Source organism: Bidens hawaiensis, unplaced genomic scaffold, assembly GCF_021521415.1.
Source record: "Bidens hawaiensis isolate Kalapana, Puna unplaced genomic scaffold, B.hawaiensis_p1.1 tig00004020_1, whole genome shotgun sequence".
NCBI classification, from domain to species: Eukaryota; Viridiplantae; Streptophyta; class Magnoliopsida; order Asterales; family Asteraceae; genus Bidens; species Bidens hawaiensis.
The window spans coordinates 1,066,704-1,090,529 of record NW_027491236.1 but is presented as its reverse complement, the minus strand read 5'-3'; the positions used below and the strand labels follow the sequence as shown (position 1 = coordinate 1,090,529).

At 33.9% G+C, this 23,826-nt stretch overlaps 3 protein-coding genes across 3 annotated transcripts; all 3 read left to right on the top strand.

Annotated features, from left to right (window-relative positions):
- Positions 1 to 3,348: 3,348 nt before the first annotated feature.
- On the top strand, positions 3,349 to 6,536 carry LOC143625175 (SUN domain-containing protein 4-like). Its single transcript, XM_077095606.1, has 4 exons — positions 3,349 to 3,605; positions 4,114 to 5,339; positions 5,931 to 6,016; positions 6,131 to 6,536. The coding sequence occupies exons 1-4, from the start codon at positions 3,446 to 3,448 to the stop codon at positions 6,363 to 6,365; spliced, it is 1,707 nt and encodes a 568-aa protein (XP_076951721.1). The 5' UTR covers positions 3,349 to 3,445; the 3' UTR covers positions 6,366 to 6,536.
- Positions 6,537 to 12,465: 5,929 nt separating this feature from the next.
- Positions 12,466 to 13,017, top strand: LOC143625097 (PHD finger-like domain-containing protein 5A). Its single transcript, XM_077095549.1, has one exon. It carries the CDS (start codon positions 12,485 to 12,487, stop codon positions 12,815 to 12,817), a length of 333 nt encoding a protein of 110 aa, XP_076951664.1. The 5' UTR covers positions 12,466 to 12,484; the 3' UTR covers positions 12,818 to 13,017.
- A 1,049-nt stretch (positions 13,018 to 14,066) lies between these two features.
- Positions 14,067 to 23,236, top strand: LOC143625174 (translation factor GUF1 homolog, chloroplastic-like). Its single transcript, XM_077095605.1, has 22 exons — positions 14,067 to 14,342; positions 15,272 to 15,448; positions 15,900 to 15,986; positions 16,411 to 16,467; positions 17,086 to 17,151; positions 18,043 to 18,105; positions 18,222 to 18,266; positions 18,556 to 18,655; positions 18,798 to 18,895; positions 19,010 to 19,081; positions 19,218 to 19,372; positions 19,461 to 19,518; positions 19,617 to 19,697; positions 19,783 to 19,869; positions 19,960 to 20,031; positions 20,127 to 20,261; positions 20,417 to 20,490; positions 20,771 to 20,858; positions 21,107 to 21,184; positions 21,444 to 21,519; positions 22,815 to 22,855; positions 22,928 to 23,236. Exons 1-22 carry the CDS (start codon positions 14,085 to 14,087, stop codon positions 23,021 to 23,023), a joined length of 2,064 nt encoding a protein of 687 aa, XP_076951720.1. The 5' UTR covers positions 14,067 to 14,084; the 3' UTR covers positions 23,024 to 23,236.
- The last annotated feature ends 590 nt before the right edge of the window (positions 23,237 to 23,826 follow it).

The window sequence follows — 23,826 nt, the reverse complement described above, 5'->3', positions numbered from 1 at the left end:
GGGTTGATATTGCGGAGTAGTTTCACCGCCGCCACTTATTCGGGTAGGTTAGACGGGCAGAGCGCATGGCTATTTTTTGCCAATGAGTTAGGTGTTTGTTTTTTTTCTTATTTTTTATTTAATTTTAAATTGATGTTTTGAAGAGAAATCTTATGTAGGAATATTATTTCAAATGTATAATATTATTTGTACAAATATTATTACAAATATTATTTTATTTCATATATTATTTGAAATGTATAATATTATTTGTAAACATATTATTTACTTTAAAAGCATAATTTATTTTTTAATAGAAAAATGGCGGCAGAGGGGAACGCTTTTTTTTTTTTCTCTTCCTGTTTAGTTGTTTTTAATGAATTTAGTATTTTATTTAAGGAATTCAAGTGAAAGTTTATTGATAAAAAAAGGAAAGGTCTATAGCAGTTCAAAGGAGTAACGCTAGGGGTGCAAACGAGCCGAGCTGCTCGCAAGCTACTCGAGACCGGCTCGTTAAAAAACTTGATCAAGCCGAGTTTAATCGAGCCCGAGCCCGAGCTCGATCCTAAAAATAAGCTTGTTTAATAAACGAGTCCGAGCCCAAGCTTCACTTATCGAGCTCGAGCCGGCTCGTGGGCCTAAACGATATGTCATTTACATAATTTTTTTTAATATATATTTAATAATTATTAATTAGTATATATAATGTTATAAATAAATAAAAATAACTAAATAATATATATAAATTTATACATAAATTATAATAGAAAATATATAAAAATAATTATAATTAAATAACTGATAAATAGTAAACGCCGAGCCCGAGCCGAGCTCGAGCTTCAAAATCCACTCGCGAGCCGAGCTAAGGGTTGAAAATAGGTGACTCAATGGTATAGCACTCACTTTAATAGTGAGAGTTAGGGGGTTCAAACCTCACTATCACGAATTTATATGGAAGATATGAGGGATGACCCTGGCTTGCCAGGGTTCGAGTCCTGATCTCACCCGGTTTTACCGGCTTCTCGCTGTCGTGCTGTTTGGCGGGCGTGAGGGTCGGATTTTATCCGGGGAATCCCTCAATAGGTAGACTGCTAGGGGCTCCATCCGTCCGGACTCGTGGCCGGCTCGGGCTACCTTTAGCCAATGAGGGCCGCATACGGAGTACCTGGCGTTACCTAGTTGGTCGTTCCAAAAAAAAAAAGCGTTGAAAATAGAGCTTGAAACGAGCCGAGCTCGAGCCTAGTTGAACTCGGGCTCGGCTCGGCTTGTTTGCACCCCTAAGTAACGCCACTTAAATATGTAACGCTCTTAGATTATATGTAGTGGACGAAGCCTCTATGGGAGCGTTTTGCGTCATGTGGTATCACGTCACCAAAAGACATTTTACAACAAAAGGGCAGTGGAATAGTGGATGGAGCCCTTTTATTATTTTTCAATTATTGTTTTTTTTCTTTATTTAATAAAAATAAAAGATTTTATTGGTTAGAATTTGTGGAAAAAACCCGATTAGTTGAATGAATAACGTGGGAGACGCTTTGTTGGAAACTCATAACACCGGCATTTACCCGAAAGCGCCCTAAAGGATGGTGTGCCATCCACAGCGTTTGGTCTCATGTAATCATGGAAGAACTATCCAATGAAGCAATTAGAAAACAGTCAAACACGGTTGTCTTAATGATTAAATAAAATAATAAAATTTTTATTATTTGAAATTTTGAAAAACAGAACTGGGACTTGAGTCATCCAATTTCCAGCTCAGCACTGACAGAATGGGGATCTGAGTCCTGCCACATGTTGTAATTTTATTGGGAATATGTGCTGGCACCACCACCCTCTTTCTATTTTTAAACTTCGTTAAAACCTTTTTGGCTTTTATCATATGTGGTAAAAGATAATATATTTAAAACACGTAATAAATAGTTATTGCCCCTGATTAATCATAAACGTTTCTAGTTTTGTTATTAATGAACACTAACTCGAGAAAAACAAATACTAAAACGCCAAGTAATATATTTTCATCAAGATTTATCAAATACTGTTTAAAAATTTATATTACGTTTTAATTCCTTAAACCTTTCTTTTAAATAACTATATCTGATCAAAGTTAAATAAAAACACAAAAAACTCTATAACCAGTTATATGCAATTTTGTAAAATGCATCATAGTAAAAAAACATTTTTATCCATAAAATTTATATCACCCTTTTTTCGTCTTAGATTATTCATATAGAAACCATTATTTCTGTCCATATATTTTAACTAAAAACATTTTTATCCATAAAACTTGCTCATCTTTTAAAAAAACATATATCCCATAATCATCTTTATTCAATTAAATAATACTTGTTTATTTTCGATCTATATATCAACATCATATTTCAGGGAATTAGATATAAAGTACAAAACCGAAAATAATTTATTTTTTTTTAAATAACAAGATTGATGATTAAAATGCTCTTATATATGAAAAAATATATATCCAATTTTAGGGTTATTAATTTAATACTTTTTTTTATATAAGAACAAAAGAAAGCCTTGATTTTTACTCTTAAGATATAAATCAAAGTCTCTTAACTTAAAATTCTAGTAACACCCACCCAATCAAGAAAAGAATTGAGTGGAAAATTTGTATAAACCCAAATTTCTTGAAATCATGCAAGTGGGAAATAAATAAACAAATCCCAATTTCAATTTCAATTCCAATTTCAAATTCAACCAAGTTATCGAAATCTGTTTAATCGAAAGAAAAGAAACAGAGTATGAGCAATTCAAGACTCTCAAGGAACAAGATCCGCTCAAGTTCAGGCTTTTGAACAAAACCCATCATCACTCTAATGATCTCAAGACTTTCATTCATCCGATTAAACCCCTGATTTCAATTTCAAGAAACCAGGTGCTGCTGTCAAATTCCGTTTCAATTTCGATTTTTTAAAGCTCAATTAGTTTATTTGTGGCTGCCACCATGTGCTTCATCATTTCCGCTTCTTTTAATACAATTATTATTATTATTAGACCCTAGATCCTTGTGCCTAGCTTGATTATTATTAATCGTCTCTATCTCTGTTTTCTTTTGATTTATTAATTGTTTGAAGATTTTGATTTGTGGGTTTATTAAACTTATGATTGCAAAAAAGAATGAAGATCAACGTGTTGGCTGAGTCAGTTGTTTCTTGCACGCCAGGTGTTTGTTGTTATGCGTCAATGAAGATCAATTCATGAGAATTACTTCCAACCAAAGATTAATAAAGTACAAACTATGTTTTTTTTTTATTATTTGTATTTGCTTAATTCACTTTCTTTAGGATTGAATTTATCGACTGTTGCTCGATCTAGGTGATTCGTTTGATAATCCGATTGCTGGATGAGTTATAGCTGAATTGTTCTTATTTGGTTGCAGGATTTGGGCGTTAAATCTTTTTTGTTGAGGTTATCGGGCGTGGTTAATAGTGAGCCAAATTGATGTACAATGCAGAGATCACGTAAAGCTCTTCTGTCGAGAAGAGCTTTGGGAAAGCCTAGTCTTTGGATAAATAACTTTTATAAGGTTTCTCTGTCTCTTGCGGTTTTTATTTGGGGGCTTTTGTTCCTGTTGAATTTATGGATCGGTCATGGTGATGGTTATAGAGGTCAGTTACAATCACTTTTTTCGTAATCTCTAGAGAAGTGAATAATAAAGCTAATTCATATGCGGGCTATCACTTATATTCCATTATGTCCTGTTTTATCAGTTCTAGGCTTGATTATATCATTTGATTCAATCTGTGTTAAGTATATGAAGTTTGTTGTGATTACATGTTGCAATTTTGACCCATTTGCTTATGGATGGGCCAGTTTTGGCCGTGCTTGATCTCAAACGGGTAAAATGGATCAAATAAGTTAGCTAAACGTGGAACAGGTCAAACAGATTGAAAGTCACATAAGTCTTTTATGAATACATACAACCTTCTAGATCTTTTTAATCGTAACATTAGATTCTTAAGATAATTTAAGTGCATATAAAGTTGTTGTTCAATGTTTCATAGAAGAACACAAGATTTTAAGAATTAATCTAATTTATGAGATTATAGTTTCAAACATTGGAGGCCACTATGCATGTAAATCTTCTAATATGAAGCTGTTTATCCTGTTTCATAGATGGACCTGAATATCTTCCAAAAGGATTAAGAACTTGGGATGAATTTAAACTTGAGTCTGAAAAAGGATCTTACTGCTCATTATCTCCAAATGAGTGTCCCGTAGAGCTCGAATTTGAAGCTCTTATCAAAAGTAACTTAATTTATCAAGCTGAAAACAAGGAAGAAATCACCAGTCAACATGTTGAAGTTGACCAAAAAGAATCAAACCCTCTTTCTGCTTCTAAACCAGAGCCAAAAGGATCTTTAAAAACCGAAAGATCAAGATCCGTGCCTTTAGGTCTTGATGAGTTCAAGAACAAAGCGTTTAATGCAAAAACCCGACTTTCGAACGGTAATGTGGGCAGTATAATTCACAGACTCGAGCCCGGCGGTGAAGATTACAATTATGCCTCTGCTGCAAAAGGTGCAAAGGTTTTAGCTTGTAATAAAGAAGCAAAAGGTGCATCAAACATATTAACAGTAGATAAAGATAAGTATCTAAGAAACCCCTGTTCAGCTGAAGAAAAGTTTGTGGTTGTAAAACTTTCAGAAGAAACCCTAGTTGACACCATAACAATTGCCAATTTTGAGCACCACTCATCAAATCTTAAAGATTTTGAACTGCTTGGAAGTTTGGTTTACCCTACCGAATCTTGGGTAAATCTTGGAAATTTTACAGCTGGAAACGTTAAACACGAACAAAGATTTGTTCTACAGGAACCCAAATGGGTGAAATACATAAAGTTGAATCTTTTAAGTCATTATGGAACCGGGTTTTATTGCACATTAAGTTTCGTGCAAGTTTATGGGGTTGATGCTGTTGAAATGATGCTAGAGGATTTGGTCTCTGTGCAAGATAAAAAGTTTGCATCTAAAGAAGTTGAAAGTGAAACAAAACGTGATTCATTAGATCAAAGTTCGGTTGATGATGTGGAACACGAGCCGAGATTTGATGAATCTGAGGGTGTTCGTGCGGTTACAATGACTGATGTGCCGGACCCACTTGTGGAAGTGCGCCAACAACAGGTGGGAAGGTCGCCCGGTGACAGTGTTATCAAAATTTTGATGCAAAAAGTTAGGCTTTTAGATGTTAATTTATCTTTGTTGGAGAGGTATCTTGATGAGTTAAACTCTAAATATGGATACATTTTTCAAGAAATCGATTCGGAAATTGGTGAAAGAGATGTTATTATGGAGGAAGTTAGAAGAGACTTGAGAAGTTTTCATGACAGCAGTGAGGCCTTGGTATGTCTTATAACTATTATTGTCTTATTATTAATATTATTGTCATTATCATTATTATTTTTATTATCCTAAGACATGTTTGTTTCATCATTGGTCAAGGTTTTTTAGACTTTTAGCTCATGTTTAAGCATTTTATCAGTGAGGCCTTGGCATGTCTTATTATTGTTGTTGCTATCATCATCGTATTTTTATTTTATTATTGCTATTATTTTAAAATTTGCTTGTTTATCGTTCATCGAGGGCTTTTAGACATGTAGCTAAATGTTTGAACATTTTATCAGTGAGTCCTTGGTATAACTTATTGTTACTAGTATCTTATTTTTATTTTATTTTTATAACTATTGTTTTATAATTTCAACATTCGCTTGTTTTATAGTGGGTCAAAGACATTTAGACATTTAGCTAATGTGTAAACATTTTATCAGACAATTTGATTAATCGAATGCTACACTGTTATAAGATTGGTAGTTTAAGCTCTGCCTGATAACTCTTCTAGAGTAACAATTAAAGGGTTGATGATCTAGAGTCCTGGAAAACATTCGTTGGTCAAGCGCATTTTTTGTCATTTAGCTAATATATTGCTTATTGCAGACTAAACGGGTTGATGTTCTAGAGTCATGGAAAACCTTCGTGACTACTCAGCTGGACGATATCACAAACAGCAATGCTTTCCTCAGGTTAGATTCCTTGATCCATCATTGTTGTTCAAGGGTATTTTAGACAATTAACCACTATAATATTCTACAAATGGTCTGTTTTTGTGTTTTAAGTATGTGTGAATGTGGATGCAGATCCGAGGTGGCAAAAGTGAGGGAGAATCAAGTACATATGGAGAATAAAGGGATTGTTATATTTCTTATTTCGTTAAGTTTTGGATTGCTAGCGGTTGCCAGATTATTTCTGGATAAAGTTTTGTTGGTTTTATATAGTAAACATACATCAGAACAGACAAGTAAGAGGGCGGATCGTTCTTGGGTTTTCCTGCTTTTAAGTTGTACGATTATCATCGTTATCCTCTCATTATAAAATCGTGTTCTTATGTTTCTGTTTTTTTGGTAAAAAGCAAGAGAAATATTGTGTATATGAACTTTTTCGGTAATAGTGAATTTGCGTTGAGGTTTTTAAGTGTTTTTGCGGAAAATTTGAAGAAAGTGCATTTTTAAATGGTTAAAGTGTGGGAATTGTTGAAGAGATTTTGAGAGGTCTTTTGGTTGCATAATTATTGATGATTCGTTTGAATTTGTTTTTCTGAATCATCAGTGTATTTGTTATGCCATTAAACTCAATAAATATGGTCTAAAAACTGGAAATTTTAGTGAAATATGTATTTTTTTCACTTATCATAACACAAATAATATTTGTATTTGTTACTAATATAATTGTTATTTAGTAGATAAATGAAATATCAGTGCTATAGTAAAGCGTAATATTATAATAATAATAATTATTATTATTTAGTGATAAATGAAATATAATGCTATAAATTATTTGTATAAATCATCTCAAAATCTTATAATTTATCATTAGGAAAAATAAAATATTAATATTCCTAACACGCTTTGTTTGTCCTAGAGTTTTAACCTTGGCTACTAATTATTAATTGCTAACACACACTTGTGGAGGAGTTGTGGGTCATTTTTTCCACATGATTCATAGTTTCATACGCTTTTAATCTTGTTATAAGATCAACTTCAACAACTTTTTTTTTCCAATTTAACTTATAATTCACGTACAAATCAAAATTAGTATGTGTTTAAAAGAATAAAGAAATAACTTTTATTTATATATTTAACATACTAAAACAGCCTCGGTCGGTGTAAACTAGCTGGGGTAATCGGATAAATATCACCTAATATCGTACCCATCTCAAATCAAAGTAACTCTTTTGACTATTCTTATACTCGAACAACCCTCCCGAATGCTTCATGCTTAGACTTTTGACATTACCCATCATGTATCTCTATAAGAGATTAACAACAAACTCTAAAATCGGACTTTTATGTAGAAAAATATTTTTTTTACTTATAATACTAACACGGTTGAATACTTGAATACGATGACACATTTTTTATACAATTCTAAAAGGCACAAAATCACACGTAATAAAATTTGAGCGAGAATTAAACAAAATTAAACCCTAAAAAACTAAGCGCTTTATGATACTTTTTCGTATTATTTTAGATTACATGACCCGATTAGTTAAACGTAACCCCATTAAATTTATATTCAATAATAAATAGGAAACTAAGGTTTAAATAAGTATTTTGAGCCAAATTGTGGAAACCCCTTTGTCTACAAGCTGCCAGAAGGCTCGAGGATTCGCTTCTGCGTCATCTGCGACTGCTGCGCGCTTCATCAGGTTAGATTCTGCTAAAATCCACTTGTGATTCTTCATCTATAACCGGCTAATTAGCTCCATTCGTGTGTTTTTGTATGGATTATGCTTATTGTTGTGTGTTTTATGTTCAATTAGCGATGAAACCCTAGAAACTTGTTAACTTTGTGCGTATATCGATGAACCATGAAACCCTAATATTTAGTGCTGCTGTAAAATTAGAATGGAGGATGATGTATGTGAAAATATTGATTGATTAGGGTTAGGATGACATATGAACAGCCCTTCATGATTCATTTTGGAAGAACTACTGTTTAGGTATTTGCTATATGAGTTTTGAAAGCTAGTTAGTTAGGTTTACTTGCAAGTAGGGGTGTGCACCATCCGGTTCAGTTAATTTATCTTTTTAACCAATCGGTTTTTGGTTAATCGGTTTGATTTTTAGGTTATCTTGTCGGTTTTTGGTTTGGTTCGGTTATTAACCAAAACCAAACTGGGCTAAACTTTTTGCTTAGAAATACATGAAATGAAGGTATAAATACTTGAAGGCATAAATGCATGAAATGGAGGTTTAAAAGCTAGAATTATATGAACATATGAGTGGTTCGGTTGGTTTCAGTTAACCTTAACCGAGGGTACAAAAAAATGGTAACCGGTTTTTGGTAATTTCAGTTCGGTTTCAGTTAAGGGTTCAGTTATTGATGCTTGTTTAGGGTTCCTTTTCTTATAGTTTATATGTGATGGTTTTTTTGGGCCAATTGATGTTTGCTTAGGGTTAGGATGAGATTTTCCATCAAAATTTTACTTTTGATGCAACGAACTTTAAAAGTTACTGCTTAATGTATCTGACATAGTTATCAAATGTGTTAGGCGCACTCAAGGTGCATAGGCCTCGCCTACGGTCTAGGTGCAAGGCGCATAAAATAGCAAGGGCCTAAGGAAAAATAAGTGCACTTAAATAGAACATTTAAAATATATTATGTATATGAACAATAATCCTATTCTTCAAATAAAATAAACAAAAGCTATTATATAACATTTAATATGTAACACCCCAACCCGGAGCAGGCTGACGTGTCACTATTACAGATATCCAATCAACCTAAGTCACATTATTAAACCAAAATGAATTAACTTTTAAAAGCTTGAACTTCATTATTCTCTCATCACTAATATCCCCAAGTCCCAGATTACCTGAAAACAAAATAAGAAAAACAAAAGAAGAAAAATACGGTTGAGCCAAAAAAAATTGCCCAGTAACGGAGAGAACAATAGTACAGGTAAAGGCATACATAAGACAAAACACATACTGAAATAAAACTGAAACTATTGCGGATATAAAACCACGTTTTAGACCGAACTATAATTAGATGCGAAACATAATCCGATACACGATCGGGACGTAATCTGAATCTACTCAAATTTAACCAAATGCGTATACACATATCAAAACGGACCAGAAATATAGCGAAACAAAATATAATTACTAAAATACACGACGATGATGTTAAAATAAATAGGTCGTGTAATACGGAAGCACCCAGAGCCTAAACAGAGGGGTACACAGCTAGCTAGTCCATGCACCAAGGAGACGGTGTGGGTGGCGTGCACACATTGTTCCATCTCAAACAGAAGTCAGGAGTCAGGAGTCAGAAGTCGGAGCTAAGATCGATCTATACGCCTCTAAGTGGCCAAGGTACTACATGAGTACTTTCAGAGACGCCGTGAACTTTGATTACGCACCGTCACGATAAGTGCCATGTCATTGACGCCCCAACGACAAGTCAGAAATGCTCGGGTAACAGAGTACTGAACTAAAGTCGTATAACTAAAAGATATTTAAACAGGAACATGCAATAATGAATTCAAAATATATATAACCTATTGCATGCTATAAAATTAATATAACCATATCATACGAATAAACCGAACTAGATAACAAAAATCTGCACTACGAAGTGACGGACATCGAATATAAAATGGACTAGAACCAATACTATGAGTGAAGAAAAACAGAATCCGTACTACGAAGTAACAAGAAACAGAATCCGTACTACGAAGTAACGGACTATAATTAATACTAAGAGTAAACGAAAACAGAAACCGTACAACAAAGTAACGGAGTATAAATAATACTAAAAGGAAACAAAAACAGAATCCGTACTACGAAGTAACAAAAAACAGAATCCGTACTACGAAGTAACGGACTATAATTAATACTAAGAGTAAACGAAAACAGAAACCGTACCTTATCAGCGAATAGCAAAAACTGTAAGAAGACTTAAACTTGCTTAATGTCACGAGAACCTACAATATTATTATTATTGTAGTTAAAGTTATATTTTTGTTTGAGCGGTTAACCCATTTAAATAGACAAACATGTTTGTATCTTTTATTTACATGATCAAGTTTCATAATTAAGCTAATGACAATATTGAATTAACTAATATAAATGAATGTATGATTTCGTTAGCTTTTACATAAACTGATTAGACGTATTTTAATATTTACAAATAGTATATTTATTGTCTACAGAACCAATTTATATATTAATCAGATGAGGAGCATGCATGGTTTCACAGTTTGTGAATTAAGTCACAATAGGCCTGCTCATATATATGAACTCCATATATATTTAATATTAAGTTCCCATTGTTCAATAGGGAAACTTCTGTAGAAACAAATTTATAAAACAATAACTTCAATCAACTAAAATCTCATTTAACTGTTCTATTTCATTCCGAAAACAAAACGCCAATGTAAGTCATGGTTCGTGTTTAGAAGCTTTTAACCCAACCCACAGTTATTTAAAAGGTGTACCCCATGAAATATCTTATTATATGTTCTTTGATAGACAAACTTGTTTGCATATTATATATATAAAAAAAGAATATCTGAGTTTGTAAAAGCTGTAGGGCAATAAGCATTACCAATTTAATTATGGTAACTTATTTCTATGGCTATATTTATTTAGAAAACAAATCGATTTAAAAAAAAAAGAAAATTGGCAAATTCATATTGATCATATTCATCTGGCCAAATTTTAGTTCACAAAAGAAAGTGCAACAACACGAAAAAAAAAAGAAATAAGTGTGAATATGCCAAGTTAATGTTCATCTTCTCCAATATGAACACCAGTAAAACCAAAATCCAAAAACAATTCAAGTGTTCAGTTTTCATGGTGGTTACGTTTCGGTTACCTGAGGTCGAAAGATGAACAATCAGAACAGAATAAGATAGCAGGCAGTGGTGACTGGTTATCTCCGGGAAAAACAGAAAACGGTGGTGGCGGTTCCCGGCAATTCGCGGGCGGCTGCGGGCGTCTCCGGTGACAAAGTTAGCAGTGGCGGCGGTTGTCGGCTACTGGTAGCGTCTGCGAGAACTCGTGTAGCGGTGGCTGCGGTGCCAGCGGTTTCTCCAGCGAGTTGCAGGGCGGCGGCGGTGGTGTATACGGCAGAGAGATACAGAGATTTAAGGTTTTGTTATCTTGGAGTCTTATCGCGTTTGTGTATATATATATTAAACGAGTTATAAGCGTGATCAAATTCCTAAATAAGTTAGTTGTTTGTTGCTCAAGTTTTCGCTGGAATGTTACAAGTTGTAAACTTGCTCAAACTCAAATTCTTAAATTTCATATTTTATTCAAAACACTCATCCGTTGATGTTATTATTATTATTATTATTAATTATACCATTTACAGTTTAAAATAATATTTATATTAAGATTATGGTTATTCGTTTGTTATCTAATACAAAAGTTTGGGTTATTATATAATATCATCTGATTAGTAGCAAAAGTTCTAAAGTAGTCAAGATTCAAATGTGATTCCAAAACTTGAATAACAAAATGTATCAATATAATGCCTTTGACTTCTCCTAATTTTTTTTTGCAACCCTTGTGTTTTTTTTGCTCGGCTTTTATGTTCTCATGTTCTTGGCGTAGACAACGCCGAAGCGCTCACCTAGGAACTAGAAGCACATTTATTGAGCCTCGCATGAGAAATGGGCCTAGGCGCAAGAAGCGAGGGCTTTAATAACTATGGTATCTAATAACGTGGGCCGTGGTTAGTTGATGACGTGACATTGGTTTTTATCCAACCTTACTTAATTGTATCCAACTTCTAGTTTTAACTTCATATTATTTTTAATTTTAGTTACCTTAAGATAACTTTTATAATGTTCTTTAGTTAAAATAACTTCAATAGCAATATTTGGACCCTTGATGACTTGGATTATTGACCTTACTAGTCAGTGCTCCCTTCTTTCTCTTCAACCGTAAATGAATAATCTTTTAAAAGATTACCTAGTTTCAGTTGAATCTTCTTAGTTCTTGATTATCTTAGTGGATTATTAATGAAAACACAAAGGCTTTTTTCTGTTATTATATATACGGGCTGCAAAGATTAGGTATGATTTTGTAGAAAGACAGGCCCGCTTGTATAACCGTAATGCAGTGAATGACTAAATTAAATTATGTTAACAAAGACAAGGAAAAACTCAGAAACCGTAATAGAAGCTGAATTTTGAAAGTTCTATCGAGTTCCCATCGCTGTTAGCCCGCTACTATAAATTTATGCCAGTGGGTTGATTATTTTGTTCATCTTTCAATAAAAATAACAAATAGTCTATTCATTAATCATGATTACAACAATGACATGTTAGATTATTACAATACGTTCTAAATCTCTAGAATATGACTTTTAGGAGGTTGTAACTTGTAAGCATTTGAAAGACTTCATGCAACTTTTAACCCATTTGACCCATTATTAACTAACCACCTCTTATTGATTGCAGGGTATTTGTTGAAATCATGGCGAAACATCATCCCGATTTGATCATGTGCAGGAAGCAGCCAGGAATCGCCATTGGTCGGCTGTGTGAAAAATGTGATGGTAAATGTGTAATTTGCGATTCTTATGTGCGTCCGTGCACACTCGTGCGCGTGTGTGACGAGTGCAACTATGGCTCGTTTCAGGGTCGGTGTGTGATATGTGGAGGTGTCGGTATATCCGATGCGTATTACTGCAAAGAGTGCACACAACAGGAGAAAGACCGGGATGGGTGCCCCAAGATTGTTAATCTTGGAAGTGCTAAAACCGACCTGTTTTATGAACGGAAAAAATACGGTTTCAAGAAACGATGATAAACAACTTCTTGTGCTAATGATTGTAACACCTAGCATGAGATGAAGTATTATCTCATTTATCCAAAATAATGATTGTATTAGAGTGTTTGTGGCTGTATTTTGGATCCATGACAGTTTGAGGTCATAAAACACTTTTGAGCTAGAATTTGTGGATTTGATGATGTTTTATTTTTGGCTTTTCAAGATCTTGTCGTCTGGTTGCCTAATTGGTTGTCTGTTATGCCATATTTTCTTGTTTGGGCAGATATTTTGTACCATTTATTCAGAACTTTAGTTTGTGGGTCGGATTTCTTTTAGCATCCAACAAAAATGGAAATGGACCGGACCCATAAACAGAATTAGAAGATGAAAGTAACATATCAAGAGATGTATCTATGCCTCAAAAGAATTTAGTTGATGGGTGCAGAGATCAGGAGCTTTAGATTAAATTACTTTGATGGTACTGTTTAAAAATTTCTCTTTCTATCTCTATACAAATAAATAAACAAGAGTTTGGGTATGTGCCAACCAACCAAGACTCATGGACTTACTCTTAATTAATTATTGTATCGAGTAAGTTACATATTTTGTTCTTTATGTTTACCCCAATCTATCCTAAACCATAAGTAATTACAAAGAATGCTCTCTATTTGAAAAGTTGTAACATATTAGGTCATTTCGATTATCTGCCGTTATCTTTTTCTGTTAAAGGGGTTATGAAATGATCAAACGGCCCATCATAAAAAAAGTAACGAATTAAATGGCTCACCTTTTACCCTAATATCTCTCTAGTCTCTCTTCTTTTTTACTTCTTTAGTTATTACCATACATATCGTGTTTTTCTTCCATCTTTTCCAACTCCAGTTCGTGAAGTTGGTGGAGCGATGGGTATTTTGTTGATCGACGGTGGTTGCTAGGGATTTTGTCAGAGTAAGAAATGAGCGAGATGCGACAACTAGAAGATCGATTTGGGGAGGGGGGGGGGGGGGGGTTGTGAACAAGGTGCCTTTGATGGTTGTGACTATAGAAATCATGGTCTATATTAATTCACCGACATACATGTAACAAATACATCCGTGCCACCACATTACTACAACCCCCGCCTCAAATTACTACTAGTACAATTTTAGTTAAGTTAATAATGTTATATACACTACTCGACATAATAATATTAGGATTCATACGGGTATAGTAAAACTAAAATGGTTGGATAACGGACAATTGCAGAACTTGTGGTTTACAAGCAGCAAACGAGAGCCACCACCACACCACCGGCGTCAGAAGCATGGCGACGAACGTGAAGCTATTCTTATCCTCCTCGCAACCACCGCTGTACAACTCCACCAGAACTACTACCGTCCCCAGCTACCACCACCGCCTTCCAATTCCAGTTTCCAACACAACATTCTACACTCTACAAGCTTCCACAAACAGTTATTACAGTAGAAGTCGCCGGAGGAGGTATCGCGTGTGTAGTAAGGCCGTAGAGGTTCAATCGGACTTCGAAGCAACCGCTATTGCCGGCCGAGATCGCCTGTTGAAGGTAGTATGCTTATTCCGATTGGCTCCTTTTCATGAATAAATTAATTAACCGCTAGTTCTAATTTAGAGATTGAATTGCACTCTCTGTTTCAATTAACCGCTAGCTCTGATACCATAATAAACCACAGAAAATAATACGTTTATTGATTGATTGAATATCAATTACAAGGTCATAATATATAGGACAGAATATTACAATCAAGTACCAGCTAGTATTAATAAATATAAAATACTATCTAATGTACTGTCTATCATGTTCTAATGTTTGAGTGTTAGATATTTCATTACTTGTTTGAACTTCAAAATTGATATGGATTTGGGAAAGCAATAAGTAGCTAATTGTAACTATATAGTGGATGTTATGAATCTATAAACTCCTTGCTTATGTTGTTTAAGGAAGTCCATATGTATTTTAAGATTGAAAGGCATTAGGTTTGACAGGAAAAGTTAATATGCATAGTGTTATATTGTTGATCAGTTAAGAGAGTGTTGTGGCCTGTTTCTGTGTTAAAAGGACAACACAAATGAGACAGGTAGAAACCTATGGTGTTGAATTTGTAGTATCTGTACTTAATATTTGAAGTTTTGAAGGGCATTCGACTGTATCTCAAAGGTCGAAACATATGATTATCTAGTATGCTGCATAGTGAAACACACCTTTTCCTGAACAAGTTAACCAATATACATGAAGACTTTGTTGTCATAGTTAAATAAAGCTTTCAGGTCCCAAGTTTGATGTGTAGTGTTCTCAGTTATGCCAAGACAACCAGTTATATGTTTATGTATGTATTTTGTTTGAGTCACGTTTTCACTAGTTTTCTTTCTTTGAAAAGGCATGAAGGAAATTTAAGCACTTCCAACTACCTATTTGGGTGGAAGTATTGCACTGTTTAATTTGCTTTTCGAACTTGTGCTTTTATTGAATTCCAGGTCCCTACAGAAAAAATTAGGAATTTCTCTATCATTGCACATATTGATCATGGGAAATCAACGTTAGCAGATAAGTTGCTGCAAGTGACGGGAACAGTGCAATCACGTGAAATGAAGGAGCAGTTTTTGGATAACATGGATCTTGAGAGGGAAAGGGGAATCACAATCAAATTACAGGTGCATATTATTAAGTCATACCCTTTTAGATGTTGCGCAGTCTACATGTAAAGGAAGTTAAAAGGAATAAGGTTCCATCTCAGTATTCTTCTATTGGACATGCAACCTGGTTTGTTATTGTTGTGGGCAAGTTGACACTCATTAGGTTATTGAAACTAGTTAAGGTTTTTCTCTGATGTACTCATGTACCTACATGTTATGTCATTTGAGATGAACATCTATCCTAAGCATATTGTCTGAATAAACTAAAATGAACTTACATAATCTACGATTGTAAGCCTGTGAGCATGACACCATGTTATATCTATACAAGTAAACATGGTAATAAATAATTCATGAGTTCAAGGGGTTAAAAGCAGAAGCAACATGATACTACTTAATTTACGTATTGCCCCTTTTCATTCGTGTATTTCCTACCTACTAAATGATTTTTTTTCTAATTTTTTTTCAGGCTGCTAGAATGCGTTTTGTGCATGAGGATGAACCTTATTGTCTTAATCTTATTGACACTCCAGGGCATGTCGATTTTTCTTATGAGGTATGACTAGATATTTAATGTCCTGTAATTTGATAAGTTTCATATTACACTGTTGTATTAAACAGACTGCATGTTAGTATAAGGTTCAATTAGCGTGTCCAAAAAGCTGAGGGCACAAGCGCCTGGATCTTGCAGATATATTTAGGCTTGTTTCTTCACTTAGATATGTTGTGTAATTGTCAAACCCTAAGAAGTAAAAAGATTGGGGGGGGGGGGTCCAGTGATGCAGACTCCACTAGTGCGTCCTTGTGATTTCTTGCAATAACTACCCAAGTTTGGGAGCAATACACCTGGCACCCTTGGAATTATGTTTGTCGAATTTCAGCTTTTTTTAAATAGCTAGCAATTGCCATATTTTTATTTTTTGTATGGTGCATGATTATTGGGTATGTCTTTAATTGTATGCCCATTTTCGCAATTGCAGGTTTCACGATCTCTTGCTGCATGCGAGGGGGCTCTCCTTGTTGTAGATGCCTCACAGGTATGTCTTTCACATATTTATAAAGCTGGAATTGTTATTGTTGATAACTGAGGTCTATTTCTCTTAGTCAAATAACCTACTAGCAGACATGTAGATGACGAGCACATATGAGAAGCCTAGTATAAGGGCACTGTTTAGATAATCTTTTCACTAAACCAATATATAAAGGCATCCTTTTTCCTAATCCTTGCTGATCTGAAAAAAAAAGCATGTTAGCTAGAAATATTAAAAATTTACTATCATGCGATTCATGAAGAAACAAATTTCTTAGAAAATTTATATAACCAGCTATGAGCTATTTCTGATATCAGTATTTGCTACAATTACAACATATATGACCGTAAGACTTGATAAGATCCCATTGCACACCAATATCCAAAGGATGTTGGTCTACCTATTTCAAGTTCTACCAGAAGACTTGCCATAGCATCCATTATCATCGCTATCATTCTCAAACAAGTTTTGAGTTTTGTTACATATGTTTAACTTTAGTTCTTTCTTTTTTCCGCCTTTTAAATCTTGATAAAGGATTGGAAGCTATTAGTCAAATGATTTTATCTTGTACTTCTGTCATTGGTGGCAAATTGAATTTATTGTGAGCTTAACTTTGTATTGCAGGGAGTTGAAGCTCAGACGTTAGCTAATGTTTATTTGGCCTTGGAAAATAACCTTGAAGTGATTCCTGTAAGTTGATCAGAATGTATCTCCTGTTTGTCAACTTGTCATTATAAAGAAGGTTTGTCAAGGTCATTGACCTTCTGGTCCAGTGGAATGGGGGTGATGGTTAAGACTTGGGATCTTATGGTCTCAAGTTCGAAAGTGGTGGGTTTCCTCCTTGATGGTGCTCCTGGGTGAGTCAGGCCTGTAGTGTCAAAGTCAGTATGGAGTATGGATGGTTGGCATCCCGTCTTAGGAAGGCTCACTTGGTTATTGGGGGTAGTTCCAAACGTTGTTCACGAAAAAAAGGCATCCTGAAAGTTTGGTCTTTTGGATGTAGCTAATTGTTATCAATGCAATATATCATAATTTTTAACTCTATTGGCACATTATGCGGGACTGAAGATGATTGTTTGTCACTTTATTTTTCAGATGTGATTAGTAGTATATTTTTACTTGGGAGATGATTTGTACGCCACTAAATTTACTTTGTGTAACTTCATATTCAACATTAACGACGCATGGTACATAATGTAGGCAACTTGGCATGCTTGGTGGAACAGTGGGGTACCAAGTAAATTTAATGGTGTACTAACCTCTTTGTCATCGGTTTTTGTTTACTGTTTATTTCCGTGCTTAATATCGTGTCTTTTTTTTCTTTTTTGTGGGATAACCTTCTTTATAATTATTACATGATGGGAGAATAAAAGGAAACAGTATCAAATCAAATATACTATTAAGTCATATGGCCCAAATTATGATGTATGAGGGGAAATCCTGGGTATATGGTACACCTCATGGGAGAACAAAAGAAGACAATATAAAATCAAACGGTGCCTAAAATTATATATGGGTGTTTTAACAGCCTTTTAATACTGATATTTATTATATTATCTGACACTTCTTTTACTGCCCCAGGTGTTGAATAAAATAGATCTTCCAGGTGCAGAACCAAGCCGGGTTGTTCAAGAGATTGAAGAGGTTAGTTTGCAGGAGGCAATTTTGGAGTATATTCTTTCTTTGAGTTGTTACTGTTGAACCGTTCATTGGAGCTACTTCTGCAACTTACTTTCTAATTCAATTTATTACTTTGATAGGTTATCGGGTTGGATTGCAGTAATGCTATTTATTGCTCAGCAAAGGTTAGTATATATATGTATCCTGTGTAATCCTTGACATCTTTTTAAGAATGAATACAATCAATAGTAAAACAAGTAAAGTGTGTTCTACAATATGTTTTTTTTTATTATCTGAAGAAAACCAAGTTGTATTAAGTTTTTTTCAAAGAAGTCCTCTTGATAACTCTACAGGTCATCTATTTAAAGTAAAAAACTAAGTGATCATATGCATTCTACAAAACTAAGTGATCCTCCCTTTGTGAAATATTCTAAGATGTTAATAGGTGACATATATGTTGTTTGTTTGTTACAGGAGGGAATCGGTATAAATGAAATACTGACTGCAATTGTTCAAAGGATTCCTCCACCACCTGATTCTGCTGGAAGACCTTTGAGAGCTCTTATATTTGATAGGTATCAAAGTATCAAACCCTTCAGCACATATATGCAGGAATCTAGAGATTTATTTCTTCTTTCAATGCATATTTCTTTTTTCTTTTAAGATATGATATTTTTCTACTATCATAGTAACCGGTAATATCTATGAATTTTGCGGTTACTATGATGCGTACAGGGGTGTTATTGTATATTTTCGTGTTATTGATGGAACTGTAAAGAAAGGTGACAGAATTCTTTTTATGGCTAGTGGGAAGGTAAACCCACATTCTTTAGCTTGTCAATTCTGTAAAGTTGTTACTAGTTTTATATTTACTATCCTATGTTCATTAAGATTTTGTTTTCAGGTTTAATTTTTCTTTATGATGCAGGATTATTTTGCTGATGAAATTGGGGTTCTATCTCCTAATCAACAGCAGGTTGATGAACTATATGCTGGTGAGGTAAGTATACATTTTACTGATATGTTCATTTTATTTTGTATAAATTCATTGTGCAAAGAAGTATGAGTCATCTAAATGCTTTGGGTTTAGCTATCTTATGTATCAATTATTTATATTCATAAATTTACTGTTTCAGGTGGGATACATGTCAGCCTCAATAAGGTCAGTAGCAGATGCTAGAGTAGGTGACACGATAACTCACTATGGTAGAAAAGCAGAGCAATCTCTACCTGGATATAAAGAGGCAACTCCAATGGTGTTTTGTGGCTTGTTTCCTGTAGATGCTGACCAGTACAATCTTTTATTTCTTACATTCTTGTATCATCTTTTAATTCTTTTTCAACTTCATTTTGACACTGATTGGAATCATTGGTTACAGATTTCCTGATTTGCGTGATGCACTTGAGAAACTACAGCTTAATGATGCTGCATTGAAGGTTAAGTTTCTTGACCTTTGTTGTATTAATTGCAATGCTGTTTGCATTTATTACTCATTCCGGAAATTGATTGGTTCTTTGTAATCATTGTTTTTCAGTTTGAGCCAGAGACATCAAGTGCTATGGGCTTCGGCTTTAGATGTGGGTTTTTGGGTCTTCTTCATATGGAAATTGTTCAGGTATGTGATGTCATTCATCCATGCTCTTGATTATTTCATTATGATAGTTTCTGTCTTCATGGATATGATAGTTTTTATTGCACAGGAAAGACTTGAACGAGAATACAATCTGACTTTAATAATTACTGCACCAAGTGTTGTATACAGAGTGCACTGTGCCAATGGTGAAACTGTAAGCTCCAATATTATTTTCTTTTTTCTCCTTTATTATGGTAATATGTAACAAAATTCATATGAACTCTCTTTTCTCTCACTTGTGTAGGTTGAATGTTCAAACCCATCAGCACTTCCAGAACAAGGTAATAGGAAGTCAATTGAAGAGCCGATGGTGAAGGTTTGCGACATCTTTGATTTTCCCTCTTATGGTATTGTAATATAATGCACAAATTAGGGCCTGTTTAAATCTTGATGGTTTATATCATTTTGCAGATTGAAATGCTAACACCAAAAGACTATATTGGTTCACTTATGGAACTTTCTCAAGATAGACGAGGAGAGTTTAAAGGAATGAAGTTTATTACAGAGAATAGAGCTTCACTCACCTATGAGATGCCACTAGCTGAGGTTATTCCATGACATAAATTTAAACACCTTTTGTACAAAAGATTAGATATTTTATACTTATCTTTTTTTATTAAGGCCTGCTATGTTTTACCTTATGAGTTCTTGTTCAAGAAACCAAGTGTGATGGACTGATGGTGTGATGCATCCTTTCACAGATGGTAGGGGATTTTTTTGATCAGCTCAAATCAAGGAGCAAGGGATATGCTAGCATGGAGTACTCTTTTATCGGGTAAACTTTAATTAATTTATTTATGTTTTTAATTGTATGCACTTATCTATACAGTATAACTTAATGTCTTTGTAATGACGTAGGTTTTTATTACCAATAAAGTGTTATTCTACTTTTTAACACATGCAGCTTTAAGAAAGTTGATACATATCCATCATGTGACAAAAAATGTTGCATTTAGAAAATATTTTGGAAACAAAAAGATGTTATAAGTTTTTAGAATCACATGCTGCGAATTTGTTGATGAACTCAGATAATATATATCTATCTGTGACTGTAGATACAAGGAAAGTGATTTGATAAAGCTAGATGTGTTGATAAACGGCGATGGTGTGGAGCCGTTAGCTACAATTGTACACAGAGATAAGGTATTTTTAGTCATTTTTTCTTCAAAATGGATCCGGAATATGAAATTGGTTAATTTCTTTTGTTTATCATGAATTAAAATATCAAATTCTTGATAATCGCTTAAAAAAATCATGTATATAAGGTAAGCACCACGTTACAATCTGTAAATTGTTAGTATAATGAAATGATCAAGGATAATTGTTATACAAATCTGTATCTTGTTTATTAAAATGTTATATAGTTATAAACTAAATTTCTCTGTTTATAGGCATATTCTGTTGGTAGGGCTTTGACTCAGAAGCTAAAGGAACTTATACCTAGGCAAATGTTCAAAGTGCCCATCCAAGTAAGCTTTACTATGTCTTTTTACATTGTTAAAACAGTTATCTAGGAGAGTTGACTATTTGTTAACACTGTCTTGCTTGTTTTATGTTTACTCATTCTTTGCTATTTTTATGTAATATATGGCTGGTTTTCTGCATATATTGTTTCTACTCCTATAAATGTTTTTAGGTTATCATATCTTGATCATGACCAACGCATAACAAAAAATTCCTTTATGAACGCAAGTAACTTTTTTGCGCGTTGTGTACTTGTTATACCAGGCATGCATAGGGTCGAAGGTAATTGCTAGTGAAAGTTTGTCTGCAATTAGGAAAGACGTCCTTGCCAAATGCTATGGTACGCGTGTATTCTAGCCGATAATCGTTTCTGAGCGTTTCAACTAAGCCTGGCAAACTGGGTGGGTCAGAACTGGTTCGGGTCAGAACGGATTTGGGTAAATACCGGTTCTGAGTAAAAATGAGTTCGGGGTTTATGCTTGCCCAAATCGACTCATTCTATGGAGTAGGGGTGTAAATGAGCTAAGCTGCTTGTGAGCTACTCAAGCTTAAACGAGCTTGATTAGGCCCGCAAGCCTAAACAAGCCTGTTATTTGTTTAGCTTTATATAAAACAATAGCTCTATGTTTATCATTATTATATATAAGTTTATGATAAAAATAACCAAGTAAAAATATATGTAAAATTATAATTAAATATATATATAAAGTTAATTATAAATATATAGAAATTAATTAATAAATAATAAATGAGTCGAGCCTGAGCTTGAAAACTACCAACGAGCCGATCTCAAGCTCTAGTAAATTAAGCATGCCGAGCTCAAGCCAGAAAGCTCAGGTTCAGCTTAGCTTGTTTACACCCCTACTTTGAAGAATGGGTTTTAATTGCCACTTGTAGTTTCTACTAACTTTATAGATTCGTTTTACTTCTTCATCTTGTTCCCCGTATATCCTCCCAATAATAAAACTTCGTTCTTTATAGATTAACTAGGTTATTGACCTGTGTACTACACGGGTGAAAATATAAAAATAGTCAGTTAAACATATATATATATATACATTTTTATTTGAAGAAATGTAACGGATTATTTTACATAAATCTGTCGAAATGAAAAAAAAATGACCATAGATGAAAAGTTATGTCATGAATTGTGCGATGTAGCCTAACCATAAACATGATCAGTTCAAGTGTTCATAAAATCATTAACGTATTAAACATGGAGCATGCTAAACAAAAGTAAATAAACATTAAACCAATGTCTCGACAGAAATAAAAGAACTAACCAGCCATGATTTTTATGTTTTTGTTATGATCACTCAATAAACTAAGAGTAAGAATAAACTAAACAAGCAAACATTCTTTACATGTTAAAATTTGCAAAGTAATTGTGTAGATTTGGTTACATGTACGATTTACCAAATCATTACTAAAATTCACCTCTAAAATTCACCTGAGCATCGTATATTAAAATACAATATTGAATTGAATTAAAAAAAACAAAAAACAAACAGTCTATACTCAGCAACCCATTCGCAACCTACAAGAATAAACAAAGCAAAAAACATTCTTTATAAATTAATTTGTTTCTCTCAGTATAAAGTCATAAACTATAATGTTTTCTTAATATTTCTGTAGGTGGTGACATTTCAAGGAAGAAAAAATTGCTAAAGAAACAGGTAATTTTTTTTTCTTTTTCTTTCTGGGAAGGTCGTGTTTGATCGTATGGATCCGTTGGTTATTGTTGTTAGGCTGCTGGAAAGAAGAGAATGAAAGCGATAGGAAAAGTTGATGTGCCTCAAGAAGCATTCATGGCGGTTTTGAAACTTGAAAAAGAGGTGTTATAGTCGGTTATATACACAAACGTGACAGCATGCTGCAACACATGTACATTGTATCTAAATCACATGCACATGTATCTACCAAGGTAGACACTAGACACCAAAATGTCAAATGTACAATCATTTGTCCTTGATGTTTTCTTCAGGGATTTAGTGATTAGAGAATATGTATATCAAGTATATTTTTATGGATTTTTTTTTTGTTTCTAGGCGTTAATGAGCCTGAGTTTTGTGGCACGCATCTGGTTCAAGCTAATCCCTCCAATACTGATAAGTGCTAAAAGTAGCTTTTGTTGGCATCTGTGTCTGTTCATGTTGTGTGTTTTATTTTTGGTTCTTCATGAAGACTTGAGGCCCTTCATGCACCGTGCTATAAGCTAGGGTTGCCACAAATACCGTGAGTCGATGAACCTACGAGTCTTGAGAGTGAGACTAACAATGGTGGATCCAGAATCTTTAAGCGGAGGGTCATAGTGAGTACGTGCATATATTATATTTATATAAGCTAGTCTATAATAATATTAGTTTTTTTTTACTGATATAAAAGATGATAAATTCAAAATCTAGACATTTTTGAACTAATGATTGAACAAATGAACAAAGTAGAAACAAATCAACAAATCAAAAGTATAAAATGTTGTAGAATACAAACCTATTTTTAATAATTAAAACTATTATTATAATTATTAGTATTTGATTAAAAAATAAGTTAAAGTGTCTGAAAAGGTAAACTTGCATTAAGTTAGATAGTTTACAAAACTACCCTTTGTCTTCTGATGTACTACGTCGTCTTGTACATCTTCTACATC